General features: G+C 48.0%; 1 protein-coding gene across 1 annotated transcript in view; it reads left to right on the top strand.

Annotated features, from left to right (window-relative positions):
• The window catches only part of COL12A1 (collagen, type XII, alpha 1), a 237313-nt gene that overhangs the window by 197298 nt on the left and 26948 nt on the right, over positions 1–13067 (top strand). The window contains 3 exon segments of the mRNA XM_015409542.1: positions 632–718; positions 2975–3028; positions 4532–4627. Coding sequence (XP_015265028.1) covers positions 632–718; positions 2975–3028; positions 4532–4627 — 237 coding nt within the window.

Here is a 13067-nt window from a genome sequence, read left to right on the forward strand (position 1 = left end):
TGGCCGCCGGGGACGCGCCGCGGGGGCCTGGTGGGAGGACTTGGCCGAGCGCCGCCGCGGTGCCCTGGTGCGAAGAGTCGGCCGGGTGGGGAGCGCCGCCGCCGCTGCTGCCACGTTCCGGTCTGCGCCAGCAGAGCCGAGAAAGGAGAAGAGCGGACGGAAAGTCCTGCCGCCCGCGGAGGCGGAGAGGCCGCCGGGGCTGCTAGCTGGGCAACCACCTGGCTTTCAGCGGGTGGGCCCTCGCTGCTCTTCCCCCCTCCCCACGCTCAGAAGCGGCAGCGGCATTCGCAGAGCGTTCCCTGCGCATGCGCAGGGGACGCTCTGTGAGTTTCGGGGGGATTTAAGCATCCCCCCGATATTTTTCAAAGGTTTTCGATTTTTGTGCACACGTGGGGACCGCCCCACGTGCGCACAAACATCTCCCTCCCCCCCAGGGGCCCCCAAAGTGAGGATTTAGATATCCGCACAGAGGGGGCCACTTCACTATTAGATATATAGATATATTCTTGTACAGAGTTTTAGAGAATATTCATTTGTACAGCTAATAGTGTTATATGAAATAACTACCAGTGGGATTGCAATTGGTTTCCTGTGAGAAGAAAGTAACAGCAGATTGTGCTTGAATTTTCAGAGGGATGAAGCAAAATGCCCAGCATTGCCAAATGCTTGCACATGCATGCAGGACAGCGTGGGACCCCCAGGACCTCCAGGACCTGCTGTAAGCAAAGATTAATATGTATTGTGACTGATATATAACCCTAAAGAGTGCCTGAGATTTACACACTGATCTCATAGCTCGGTTCATTCATACACTAGTGTTGGCTCAAGGGAAAAACCTTCCCTTTTGCCTTGCCACTAGGACCCAAATTTAGACCGAGCATTGGTGTAGTACCAATGGCTATTGACTTTTGGCACTTTCTCTTAGAGGGCAGACAGCATAATTGTGCTGTGCAAGAAGCTTTTGTAGTAGAAGAGTGCATAGGGGGGATGAGCTATCCACCTATCTTGGTCTAAGGTCACCCAGTTCACTATACCTGATACCTGCTCTTCAGGGATTTAGGAAAAAACTTTCCTCAGCTCTGTTTCCTGAAGTCTTAGGGCTGATTAATAAGTTACAAAGTCGGTGTGTCCACCATAAGGAATTTTGAGACATGTCCTAGGAGTTCCATGCTTGAACTTCATTCACAGGCATTCCCAGGCCGAATCTGGAATGAAACTTAGGGGAGTGGGAGTTTAAGCCTTCCCCCCGTGCCATTTTTCTAACCTGAAATGGGAGTTATTATTTTCATACATAAGACTCCCCAGTGGTGCAGGAAGTTGCTCCCTAAGACTATTTCTGATCAGGGAAATGGTGTGTGGGGAAGGAAAAGCTTAAGCTCCTTTCTGCTTGCGCTGTGGTTTCAATCTAATTCGAACCCCTGTCTGCCTGTGAATTAAGTTCTGAGCATGGAACTCCAAGACCACATCTATTGACAGTCCACTCAGGGAACATGTGACTCAGACTCATATTAAATAGTTCAAAGGGTTGAATGTGAGATACAAAGCTTGTGCTCTGTTACTGGGAATTAGGAACAGGACTGTCAAAATATAGCAATGGCTACACTATCAGCTGTAGTTCTGATAAGAGCTGTTCTTGAAAAAGAGCAGTTTCTGTCAAGATCTCTCTCAGCCCCACCTACCTCACAGGGTGTCTGTTGTGGGGAGGGGAAGGGAAAGGAGTTTGTAAGCTGCTCTGAGACACCTTTGGGTAGTGAAGGGTGGGGTATAAATCCAATCTCTTCTCTTCTTCTTCTAATTGATAAAAATAATTATCAATTATTTGCCACATAAGAGAGGTAAACTTGGTCTGGAGAAAATACTTTTTCCTATCCTAAGTGTGACAGCTTTCCTTGCCTAGGGCTATATTACAACAAAATGGTTGAAAAAGGTCTTTTTTACAAAGAATGACGCTGTGGACTAGGACCACTTTGTATTGTATGCATTGTTTGGTTGCTATACAATTGTCCTGCTCTCACCACATGATTTCAAATTTCTGTTATCCTAGTACAATTACATTGTTTATTAAATGTCACATCCTATTAGTTGCACTGATTTACACCGTGTAATCCAACTTGAAAAAGATGAATTATAAATAAGCTAAATAAATAAGTAGTTCCATATTCATCAGCTGACTGGTGAAATTGACTACACCAAATAAATAAATTTTTCTGATCTGGTTAATTACACCTCTAACGGGTAATTTTAGAAGGAAAGGAAAATCCTGAACATTATGAAAGAGGGAGTGCACACTGATCAGCGAAAAAGTGGATTTTGAAAAGTAAGAACATGTTCTTGTCATGTTGGACATAGTGTTGGGGAGCAGGTACCTTACATAGCTTTTCATAACTGTAGAATGTATGCCCATATGAATATGTTATTTTCTGTATTAAAAATAAGGAAGACTTTAATATCTGCTTCAAACATTGTGTAGGGGGCATTGCTGGCCCTATCCATTAGGTTCCCACAGTAGCAGGACACATGTTTACAACAGTGCTTCTTGTATTACTGACTGCTCATACTGGCTTTTCTGGGTGCTGCTTAAAGCTGTACAGGGACTTGAGTAGATACTATTACGAATGGGATGGGATGGAATGGAAATAATAAGTTTGTGCATAATGGAGGATAATAGCTCCAGTATTAAAATCAGTCAGTCATAGATGTTTTGTTTAACCAATCAAGCCATTGATTCTGCTATTTCATTTGCATTTTTGAAAAGGTGTGTGTGTGTGTGTATATGTGTGTGTATGCACACACACACACAGCTGCCACCTGGAGGTAGCCCACAACACCTTATCTTGGGTGGAGAATGATTACATTGTATAGGGCTCACCACGTGGCCCCATGATAATTGTGGCAATGAATATTTTTCTGCATGTATAATGTGTGACTTTGCATTCTTCATGTCAAAATGCTATATTTGATGTTATTGTTTTAGGGAGGCCCAGGTGCTAAGGGACCAAGAGGTGAAAGAGGTGCAAGTGGACCTCCTGTAAGTCTTTGTCTATAGTATTTTAATAATATTTTGTCTTATATTTTGAATACTGAAAACGTAGACTAGTTAATGTATTTTGAGCTTAAGTATTTCTATTATGTATTTGATTTATATGTAAGAATATCTAGAAGTGTAAAGCATAAATGTGACAAAATGCATTTACAAACAAATGTATTATGTTTTTATGCTTGTCAGAAAACTGTAATTGGCTGCAGATCCTGTTGATTATATGTGTTGCAGCATACCCAGGTTTGCCTCTTTGTATTGTGTAAATTGATCCTTATTAGTGATATACAGGAGATGAGTATCTCTCACTTCCTGTCTTAGGTTCATTTCTAGCATTAGGGGATCCTAGAATAAGGGTAGAGACAATGTAATAAATGCCAGTTCCACTCCATTATTCTTTCCTTTTCAAGGAAGTTATGTGGGATTAGCTATCCCCATAGTGGTCTGAGGAGGAACCTGAGAATACATTAATTTTCTGAATAATGGACAAATTATTTTTTCAGCTAATGCCAGAAGAAACTGCACTAACATTTCCAACATATGTGCAAGTAGCACATCCTTGTCATTTAAATGACATTGTTTCAGTGGCATATTCAGATGACCTGTTCACAAAGTGATAAACTTATTGACAAGGCAACTTTTCTCCCCCCAAGTGGCTTTTAGGATTTCTGCATATATTATTATTATCTAGAGAGCCAGAAAGTAATGAAACTTTCAGATTATTAGTCAGTTGTTTGGTAATTTCTGCCACCATGTGAAAAGCCATTGACATGAATCAAAACTGATTGTTCTTATTTAGATACAACTTTGCAAGTGTCCCATCAACGGGCCTCCCCCCCCCCAGCCACCACAGCAAAGCTCACCTGGAGGCCCGGGGAGGCGAAGGGAGGGCCGTTGGGAGGGTCTGCTCTTGGCCTGGGCATGGCCGCGGCCCAGTGATCCAGCCGGTGCCAGTCTGATGCCAGCAGCCGTGAGGAGGAAGTGAATCCTCCGCCAGGGGTGGAGACGGCTGCACTGGGCCTGTGGCCCGGTGCGAGGGCACGCCCATGCCTCTGAACCCGGCAGCCTGAACAAGGCAAAGAGAGTGCATGTTGCCCGGCCCACCCAGAAATGCCCAAGAGTCCGACCTTTCCCAGGGCCCAGCGTCTTTCATTAAGTAGGGGGGTGGGGCTGGAGAGGAACGGTTGGGGGTGGAACCAGGGAAGTGGAAAGGGAGTGGGGAAGGGGATAAAAGAAGGGCAGCATGCAGGGGCTGAGGAGGATTGCCTGAGGTCTGCGACACCATGGCCAGAGAGAGCGAAGGATAGGGTGTGGTGATGGAACCCACCCTCCCAGCTCATGCAACTGAGGCCCCTGCTGCCCTCGGGGACAACCCAACAACGTGGCTGGACTTCTCAGGAGCTCTGATTCCAGTGACGGGGGGGGGGTCCCATGGACTCATGCAACAGTAAGACACCAAAGGCTAAGAAATTGGCTTTTATTTTTCTCTTTAAGGGGCCACTGGGACCTCGTGGAGACACAGGCGCTTCTGGCCCTCAAGGCCCACCAGGTCCACAGGGGCCAAACGGACTTTCCATTCCAGGAGAACCTGTGAGTATGCAAGGATTTTACATGCATACCTGTGCAGAAAACATGATGACTGGCATACCCTAATAAGGGCTCTCACATAGCATTTGCTGTTACATTTTAATCCATATTTCAAAGGAGTCTTGAACACCTGCTGAATGGGGACAGCATACTTTAGTACACAACATTATATCTGTATACTGCATTGATTGATTGTATGACTTGTTGCTGCACCCTTTGATCTATTTGTTTTACTTTGGCAGAACATGGTGATATCAATAATAATAATCTATGAGGGATCTGTTCTACTAATAATGGCACTTTCCACTGGTGCAAGGAGCCTTAACCTGTTGCAAGAGGCTGTTCTGGATAATGCATCCAGAGAAGGCTCTACACCAGGGGAGAACACTATTATTAGTGGAACAGATCCACAATATCAACATTGTTCTCAGAGAATTCCTAAGCCTTCAATGAAGCTTTCAAAGAAAGTTAGTGTTGTGAGAAGTTAAATCTGATATTATAGATTCTGGGCTTAATTACACATGGGTTTTGTGTTAATTTTCAGGAAAATTGGGACCTTTAGTTTTCATTGTAGGAGGTGTTAATCTGAAGGCACTTGGGTTGTTATGGTGACCCCATCCACTTCCCTCTCTCAGAGGCAAGATTTCTCCTCCATTGTTCTTTCCCTTTACTGACTGAGCTGCTCTAGTAACATGCTTTCTTTGCTGAAGAACTCTGGCTATCCCACCTTGTCACAGAACAGTATTTTGGCTGTTTGCTCAGCCCAGGAACCTGAGGAAAGGATCATGAGCCTGCTTTAACTTAAACAAGCGGCACTCAAGGCATTTTGAAATGAAACAAACCCCCCCCCCCAAAAAAAAAAAAACTTAACAAAAAAGAGAAAGCCCAGATGAAATCAGGGGTTGAAATTTCTGAGGTGAAACCAGTACATGCACAAACTTTAGTTCTCATGTTTCAAACTAAAGCGAGTTCCTTAAGCTTTTCACAGTCATTTAAATCTTGATGTTGAGAGGCTTTCATTCTAGTGGTTTCCCAAACATACTAGTGCACTTCCTTTGAGTATTCTCTAACTTTTTGGTTTCCAGAAGGCTGGTACACTCTTTCCAGTACCCAAGCCCCTTCTCTAAAAACACCAGTACTCATTTTGAATTTTTAACTGACTATTAAGGTCTCTAAAGCAGTTTCTAACCACACCAGTCCAGGGATCTCTGCACTGTTCAGAGCTAACTCCCTGTTTGACTGGGTAGGGAATTTTCTTCTCTTTCTAGAAGATCTGTCTCCTTTCCTTGGCCTGAATGGGAGTCTTCACCTACTTCTCAAACTTCCTTGCCCACTTCTCCCAGTTCTCCTGTCTCTATTAAACTGTTCTCAGTCAGGGCTGAATTCCAAAACTGTCAGTACTTAACTCTTCTAAGCTAGGGCTGAAATCAGACTGTCAGTACTCTCCTCAGCATGCAGCTCTCAAGTCTTTTTCTGTTCAGCTGATGCTAACTAATCAGATTGTGTGGAGCAGCCTGTCACTCAAGGCTCCCGATTTCTGTGAAGAATTAACCCTTCATAGTCCTTCAGCTGTTTGTACAGCACTTCTAAGCTTTTAAAAAGTGCAGTCCATCACAGTTGGGTTCCAAGGAAATACCTGTTTTCCTTGCCCAAGCGAATCACACAAGAATCTTAGGATAATAGTTAGAATGCTAGACTAGGATCTGGGAGATCTGGGTTCAAATCTTCATTCTACCATAAAGTCTGCTGGGTGTCCTTGGGCCAGTGTCAGACTCCTGGTTAAGAGACTCCCAACCTCTCTTTGGCAGTGATTTGTTTATTGAGATATCAGCATGATCCAGGTTAGAACACTACCATATCAGAACTGAAATTCTGGTGGGAAAGTTCAGAGATATAGACAGTTCAAACAGGCCCCCCTGGGAATGTACGATCCCGTTATCTACAATAGCAAGCTGACCCAGCTTCGGTCTCAAGGATGTTCCTCTAGGAGGAAGGTATCTCAAGGAAGAGTTACAATGATAGAGCCTATGATAGAGCGGTTTTCACCACCCATAGGAATTTCCCTCCCCCCTGTATGGCAAACTAAGCAGAGTTTGACATTCTGCCCCCCCCCCCAAGCTCATTCACTCTCCCGGCTTGAGGGGGAGCCACTTATGATAAGCGTGTACCAATTTTGCAGCCTTTACATGTTTAGCCTCCACCCATTTGTTATGTCTCAAGTCAAAGTCTTTCCATTTAATAAGATAGTACAATCAGCCCCATTTGATTTTAGAGTCTAAAATGTCCTCCATTTCTTGGTGGGGCTCTCCATCCATGATCAGAGGGGAAGGAATTGCAGGACAAGGTTTCCAAATCTATATCCTTCTTCGGCAGACTAAAATGGAAAACAGGGTGAATGTGATGTAAGCTTTCGGGTAGTTCAACTTCAACAATCACTTTATTAATAAGGTGCACCACTTTGAACAGTCCCACATATTTCCATCCCAGCTTTTTCCTCAGTTGCAGCCCCTTGAGATTTTTGTGGAAGTATATACTGAGTCTCCTGGCTTATTTCCCATTTGGAGCCTCTCCCTTTGTCAGCGTAACATTTGTAATCCTCTTTTGCTTTGGTTAGAGTTTGTTGGAGGGTTGACCACACTCGGGTCACTTTAGCCCACCACATCTGGGCATCCCCCAGCCTCGGGTCCTCAGGGCTCAAAGTGGGGAGGGGGTCCCCCTTCGTATCCATGCACTGCTTTAAACGGAGACATGCCTATGGAACTGTGCACCGAATTGTTATAGCTGTACTCTGCAAATGGAAGCACGTCTACCCAGTCATTTTGCTGATGATTTATAAAGCATCCACCTCCAACAGCTTCAATAACTCCTTCCAGAACCCAGCCACAAAGTGTGAACCCCAGTCCAAAATTATTTTGTGAGGCAAAGCATGGAGCCTAATTATGTGTTGCATGAACAGCTGGGCTAACTTCCGGGTGGTTGGCAGTTGCTTACAGGGAATAAAATGCGTTTTTGGAAAACAGGTCAACCACCACCGAAATCACAGTCTTTCCATGGCTCGGAGGCAAGTCTGTGATAAAATCCAGAGAAATGATGGACCAAGGCTGGTCCGGAATTTCTAGTGGCTGGAACAGTCCTGGGGGTTTCCCCACCCGTTTCTTGCCGATTAAGCATGTCTGGCAAGAGGCTGCATATTTAGAAATGTCCCCCCTCATATTTGGCTGCGCCGACACGCTATGGAATGCAACTTCTCCAAGGTGGAGGAGAACCTCTTGACCCAGTTCGCCTGGGGAATCAGTGATGTGACACTCCGCCGAAAGACGATCGGCACATCCAACATCAAACTCAACGAGGCCCTCCAGCTCACCATCGCCCACAAGGTCTCTCACCACGACCGACCACCGGCAGCATCCCATCTCGTGCTCCCTGACTCAGTGCCCAAGACCTCAGACGAGGACGACGTCCATCTCATCCGCACACCCCACCGCCGGAAGCTAATGATATCCGCTGGAGCCTCCTGACACCCCAGTAAGCCTGCCGGATGTTCCCTGTGCACCAGTTGCGGAGAGGTGCACGACCGCAAGTTGTGCCAGTTCCGTGATGCCAACTGCCACACATGTGGAAAACAAGGACACCTCACCTGCATCTGCAGATCCAAGGACAACCGGAACCACCCACCACAATCGCAACCAAGCTGCCAGGCCTCTGAACACTACGAGGCCACCGAGGGCACGGACGATCTCTACCTCCTGACAAGCCAGCCCTTACTATAGGTACTACGCCTCCCCAACTTGCCCGCAGCCTCGATGATCCAGGTCCAGGTCATGATTAAGGGGTCCCCCTGCACAATGGAAGTGGACTCAGAGTCAGCGGCTTCCATCATATCTGTAGAAACACTGAACAGACTTTGTCTGAACGGCGAGCCCCACCTGCGGCCTTCGCCCTTGAGCTTGGTGGACTTCCAGAGGAACCCAGTTCCAATACGGGGTGTAGGGATGTTCCGGGTGAAGTACCGGGGTTTTGAGGGTTTCCTGGACTTGATTGTAGTGGAGGGGAATTTGGTTAGCATATTGGGGCGGGCGTGGTTTGCACCATTGGGCATCACTGAGTGTGGGGATGAATAAATGTGCACTGCGGGATTTTGCTGAGGTTTGTGGGGAATTTCCTGCGCTTTTTGATGGGGCTCTGGGTTGTTACAAGGGCCCCCCTGTTTCATTGCAACTCGACCCCCAAATTGGCCCCATCCGCATGCGGTTCCTCACCACCCCGCTCGTTTTGCGGACCAAACTCAGTGCGGAGCTAGACTGTTTAGTGGCTCAAGGGGTCCTCAAACTGGTCTCCTATGTGCTGTGGGAGACCCCCATTGTAACCCCCATAAAGCCCAACAGCGATGTCCGCATCTGTGCGGACTATAAATGTACATTGAACAAGGCCCTCCGCGACCATGCCTACCCTGTCCCAGTCGTGAGTCATGTGTTGGCTTCCTTAACGGAGGCTAAGATTTTTGGCAAGTTGGATCTCATGCAGGCTTACCAACACCTGCCAGTAGATGAGGCCATGGCACAGACTATTGTAATGCACCGGGGGGCTTTTAAGGTTAGGCAGCTGTAGTTTGGCGTGAGTGTGGCCCGGGGATATTTCAGCAACTAATGGATTCCTTGTTGAAAGGGATCCCTGGGGTGATGCTGTTCTTCAACAACGTCCTCATCGCCACGGCCACCCCAGACCACTTTGCCTCCCGCCTCCGCGTCGTCCTTCACCGTTCTGACGCAGCGGGCCTCAAAGTCAAATGGGAGAAGTGCCTCCTTGGGGTTCCGGAGGTGGACTTCCTGGGTTTCAGGGTCGATGCGTCTGGCCTCCATCTGGCGAGGGACAAGGTCAAGGCCATTGTGGAGGCCCCTGTGCCCACCAGCAAGGCAGAACTTCAGGCATTCTTAGGGCTCCTGAACTTTTATCACGCCTTTCTGCCACACAAGGCTGCGGTTGCGGAGCCTCTTCACTGCCTCCTAGACAAATCAGCGCCCTGGTCATGGGGCCGATGGAGGAAGCGGCGTTCAAGAGGGTCCAGGTGCTACTCATCTCGAATGAGGTGTTGGCGCACTTTGATGAGTCCCTACCTGTCATCCTTGCATGTGACGCCTCCCCATATGGCATCGGCACAGTTCTGGGCCACCTTCTTCCTGACAGCCGGGAGGTCCCCATGGCATACTACTCATGGACTTTGACGGCCATCGAGCGCAATTATGCTCAAATAGACCGGGAGGGGTTGGTGAGTTTGGTGTAGCCAGTTTGGTGTAGTGGTTAAGTGTGCGGACTCTAATCTGGGAGAACCAGGTTTGATTCCCCACTCCTCCACTTGCACCTGCTGATGTGACCTTGGGTCAGTCACAAACTCTGGCACAGCTGTTCCTGAAAGAGCCGTTTGTGGCAGAGGGGAGGGAGGGAAAGGAGTTTGTAAGCCGCTCTGAGACTCCAAGTGAAGGGCGGAGTATAAATCCAATCTCTTCTTTTTCTTCTTCTGAGACTGGCAGGGGAGAAAAAGTTTCATAACTTTGTGTATGGGCGCCCCTTCACTATTGTAACTTACCACAAGCCTCTTCTCGGCTTATTTGCGGCAGACAAGCAGACCTCCCAGGTACTCTCACCCAGGGTTCTCCGTTGGTCCCTCTTCCTGGCTGGCTACAGTTACCACCTGGAACACTGCCCGGGCAAGGTGATGGGGCACGCTGATGCCCTCAGCAGACTGCCCCTCTTGTCTGGAGATGCCGAACCGCCCCCACCCCCGGGGTCCTGATACTTGAAGGCCTCCCGGAGCCACCCCTTCAGGCCACGGATATCACTGCCTGATCGGCCCGAGACCCCATCATCTCCCGGGTTCTGGGCTGGGTGGTGGTGGGGTGTCCCATGCCCTCTGCGGGGCCCAAGTTTGCGTCATTCGCAACCCGAAGGTATGAGCTGTCGGTGCTCAAGGGTTGTCTCCTGTGGGATGACAGGGTCTGCGACAACGAGTCTTCCACGCTCTCCATGAGGTGCATCCGGGAATTGTAAGGATGTAGGCTATGGCCCAGAGCTACGTTTGGTGGCTGGGAATTGACGCTGAGATCGAGGCCTGGGTGAGGAGATACCAGACCTGCCAGGTGGTTCGCCCGAACCCGCCAAGTGCGCCAACCCAGTCGTGGGAGTCTACACACAAACCTTGGTCCTGGCTACATATTGACTTTGTCGGTCCTTTCCAGGGGCTGATATTCCTAGTAACAGTAGACTCGTACTCCAAATGGTTGGAGATCAGCCCCATGTCCACCACCTCCACAAAGGCCGTCGTACGCTCACTCCACCGGATCTTCTCCACCCATGGGCTGCTGGACATGATAGTCTACGACAATGGGACTACCTTCACGTTGGCGGAGTTCCAGGACTTCCTCCAGCGGAACCTGATCTGGCACGTAAGATCGGCACCTTTCCACTCCACAACCAACGGACAAGCGGAGAGGATGGTTTGCAAAGCAAAGGAAGCCCTCAGCCGGACCACGAATGAGGACTGGGAGTTCCGGCTCACCCGCTTCCTACTGACACAGCGGACGACACCCACCCACATCACCGGGCACTGCCCAGCCAAACTATTCATGGGCCGGCGTCCCACGATCCTGTTGGACCACCTACATCCAGACTGGGCACTGAACCCAAGGAGACTGACGGAACAAAGGGACGCTCCCCGCGGGTTCCTTCCGGTCGACCCCATGTTCATCCGGAACATTGGGAGAGGGCCCTCCTGGATTGCCAGCTGGGTAGTCCAAGTCACCGGCCTGGTATCATATGAGATCTCTACAGAGGATGGCCAACTCCTGAAAAAACATATCGACCAACTTAGGTGGCAACAGCTCCCGGAGGCTGAAGAGCAACCGCAGCTCAAGGGACCGGGACTCTATGTACCACAGGCCAGCGCTTGCCCCGAACTTCCCCGCACAGGTGAGCCCCCACCGGTCAAGCCCCCAGCCACATCGCCAGAACCTGAAGAGCTGCTGCCGCCCTCGCCACAACCAGCCACGGTCAGCCAGCCAGAGGCGGCTGTAAGCAACCCCGTGCCTGCGCCCCGGCATTCCCTCCGAGAGCACAGACCCCCCCGCCTATCTGCAGGAATCGGAACTAAGGGGAGAGAGGGGTGCTATGTATGCAGACCAGGGGTCCGCGTGTAAGCAGGAGCTTGGTCCCCAAACACAAAGGGGACCCAGGATCATAGTCCACCAAGAGTCCACCAATAGCACCCTTAGCGGGAAATTCAAACCCTCCAATGGGGACAGAGGTGTGCCGGTTGGGAGTGTATATAGTTGGCCTTGCAGGGACGTTTTTCCTTGTCCTGTGAAATACAATAAACGCGTCTGAATGCATGTCGTAGTCCGAGTTCTCCATGCGTCAAACCCAGTACTTTTCAAGGGGGTTCTCAGGAACAAAGTGAGATGTAGCACAGGATGCTACAGGGAGAAAGCAGAATTGACAGAACTCTCTCTTCCCCTGTATACACATATATTGTGCAAACATTTACTCGGCTTCCAGAGTTTTCTCCACACAAAGGTGCAGGAGCTGTGAATTATTTCTTCAGGTTTCATTAGCACCCTATGCTGTTCTTGAGCATTCTCTCATGAACTGTTTTTTAGGCACTATGCTGGTTAGATGCTGCATCGGGAAGGACTCCTTCCATAAACTCTCATTCCATTCACAAAAGGGTTGAATCCAAACCAAAGTATTTTGAGAATATCTGGAATTAATATAATACTTTTCTTGCTAAATATAAACTGTGACTATAATTCATTGCTTATTAGGAAGAATTAATAAAATGTTAGATTTAATAGTAGCAAGCATTCATTTAACTTTCAAAAATAATCCATCTTTCTCTCTCTGAAGCTTCATAAGTGTCCTAATTGAAGATAGAAAACCAAAAACACATTGAGTATTAAATTAAGTCTGTAATCTCATTGGAAAAATTACTAAATGATAGCTTTTGTAACTTATTATTATTTAGTATTGACAAAATATATATTCTGCCTTTCTGTTTTTACATGGGCCACCAAGGCAGCTAACCGTTTAAGATACATGATAAAATTACATTATCCAACCATTGTAATAAAACATATTAAAAACGTACATCATTAAAACAAGTTTTAAAAGCGTTAAAAACAGAGTTAAAATACATCTAAAACATTAAAATGTTGTCCTGACCTGGACCAACGGAGAGTACCTGGATAGCCCAGGCAAGCCTGATCTCAACAGATCTCAGAAGCTAATCGATTCTGCAAGTACTTGGATGGGAGACCTCCTTGAAATGCCAGCAGTTGGGAGGCGGGGGCAGGTTTTATTCAACCACCTCTCTGAATATCCTCCAGGCCCCCGGTAGGGTCAGTCACCAGAGGTCACCATGACTTCCAGGTGCACGTGCATGTGCACACACACG

Source organism: Gekko japonicus, unplaced genomic scaffold (genome assembly GCF_001447785.1).
Source record: "Gekko japonicus isolate JY-2015 unplaced genomic scaffold, Gekko_japonicus_V1.1 scaffold1213, whole genome shotgun sequence".
Taxonomy (NCBI): Eukaryota; Metazoa; Chordata; class Lepidosauria; order Squamata; family Gekkonidae; genus Gekko; species Gekko japonicus.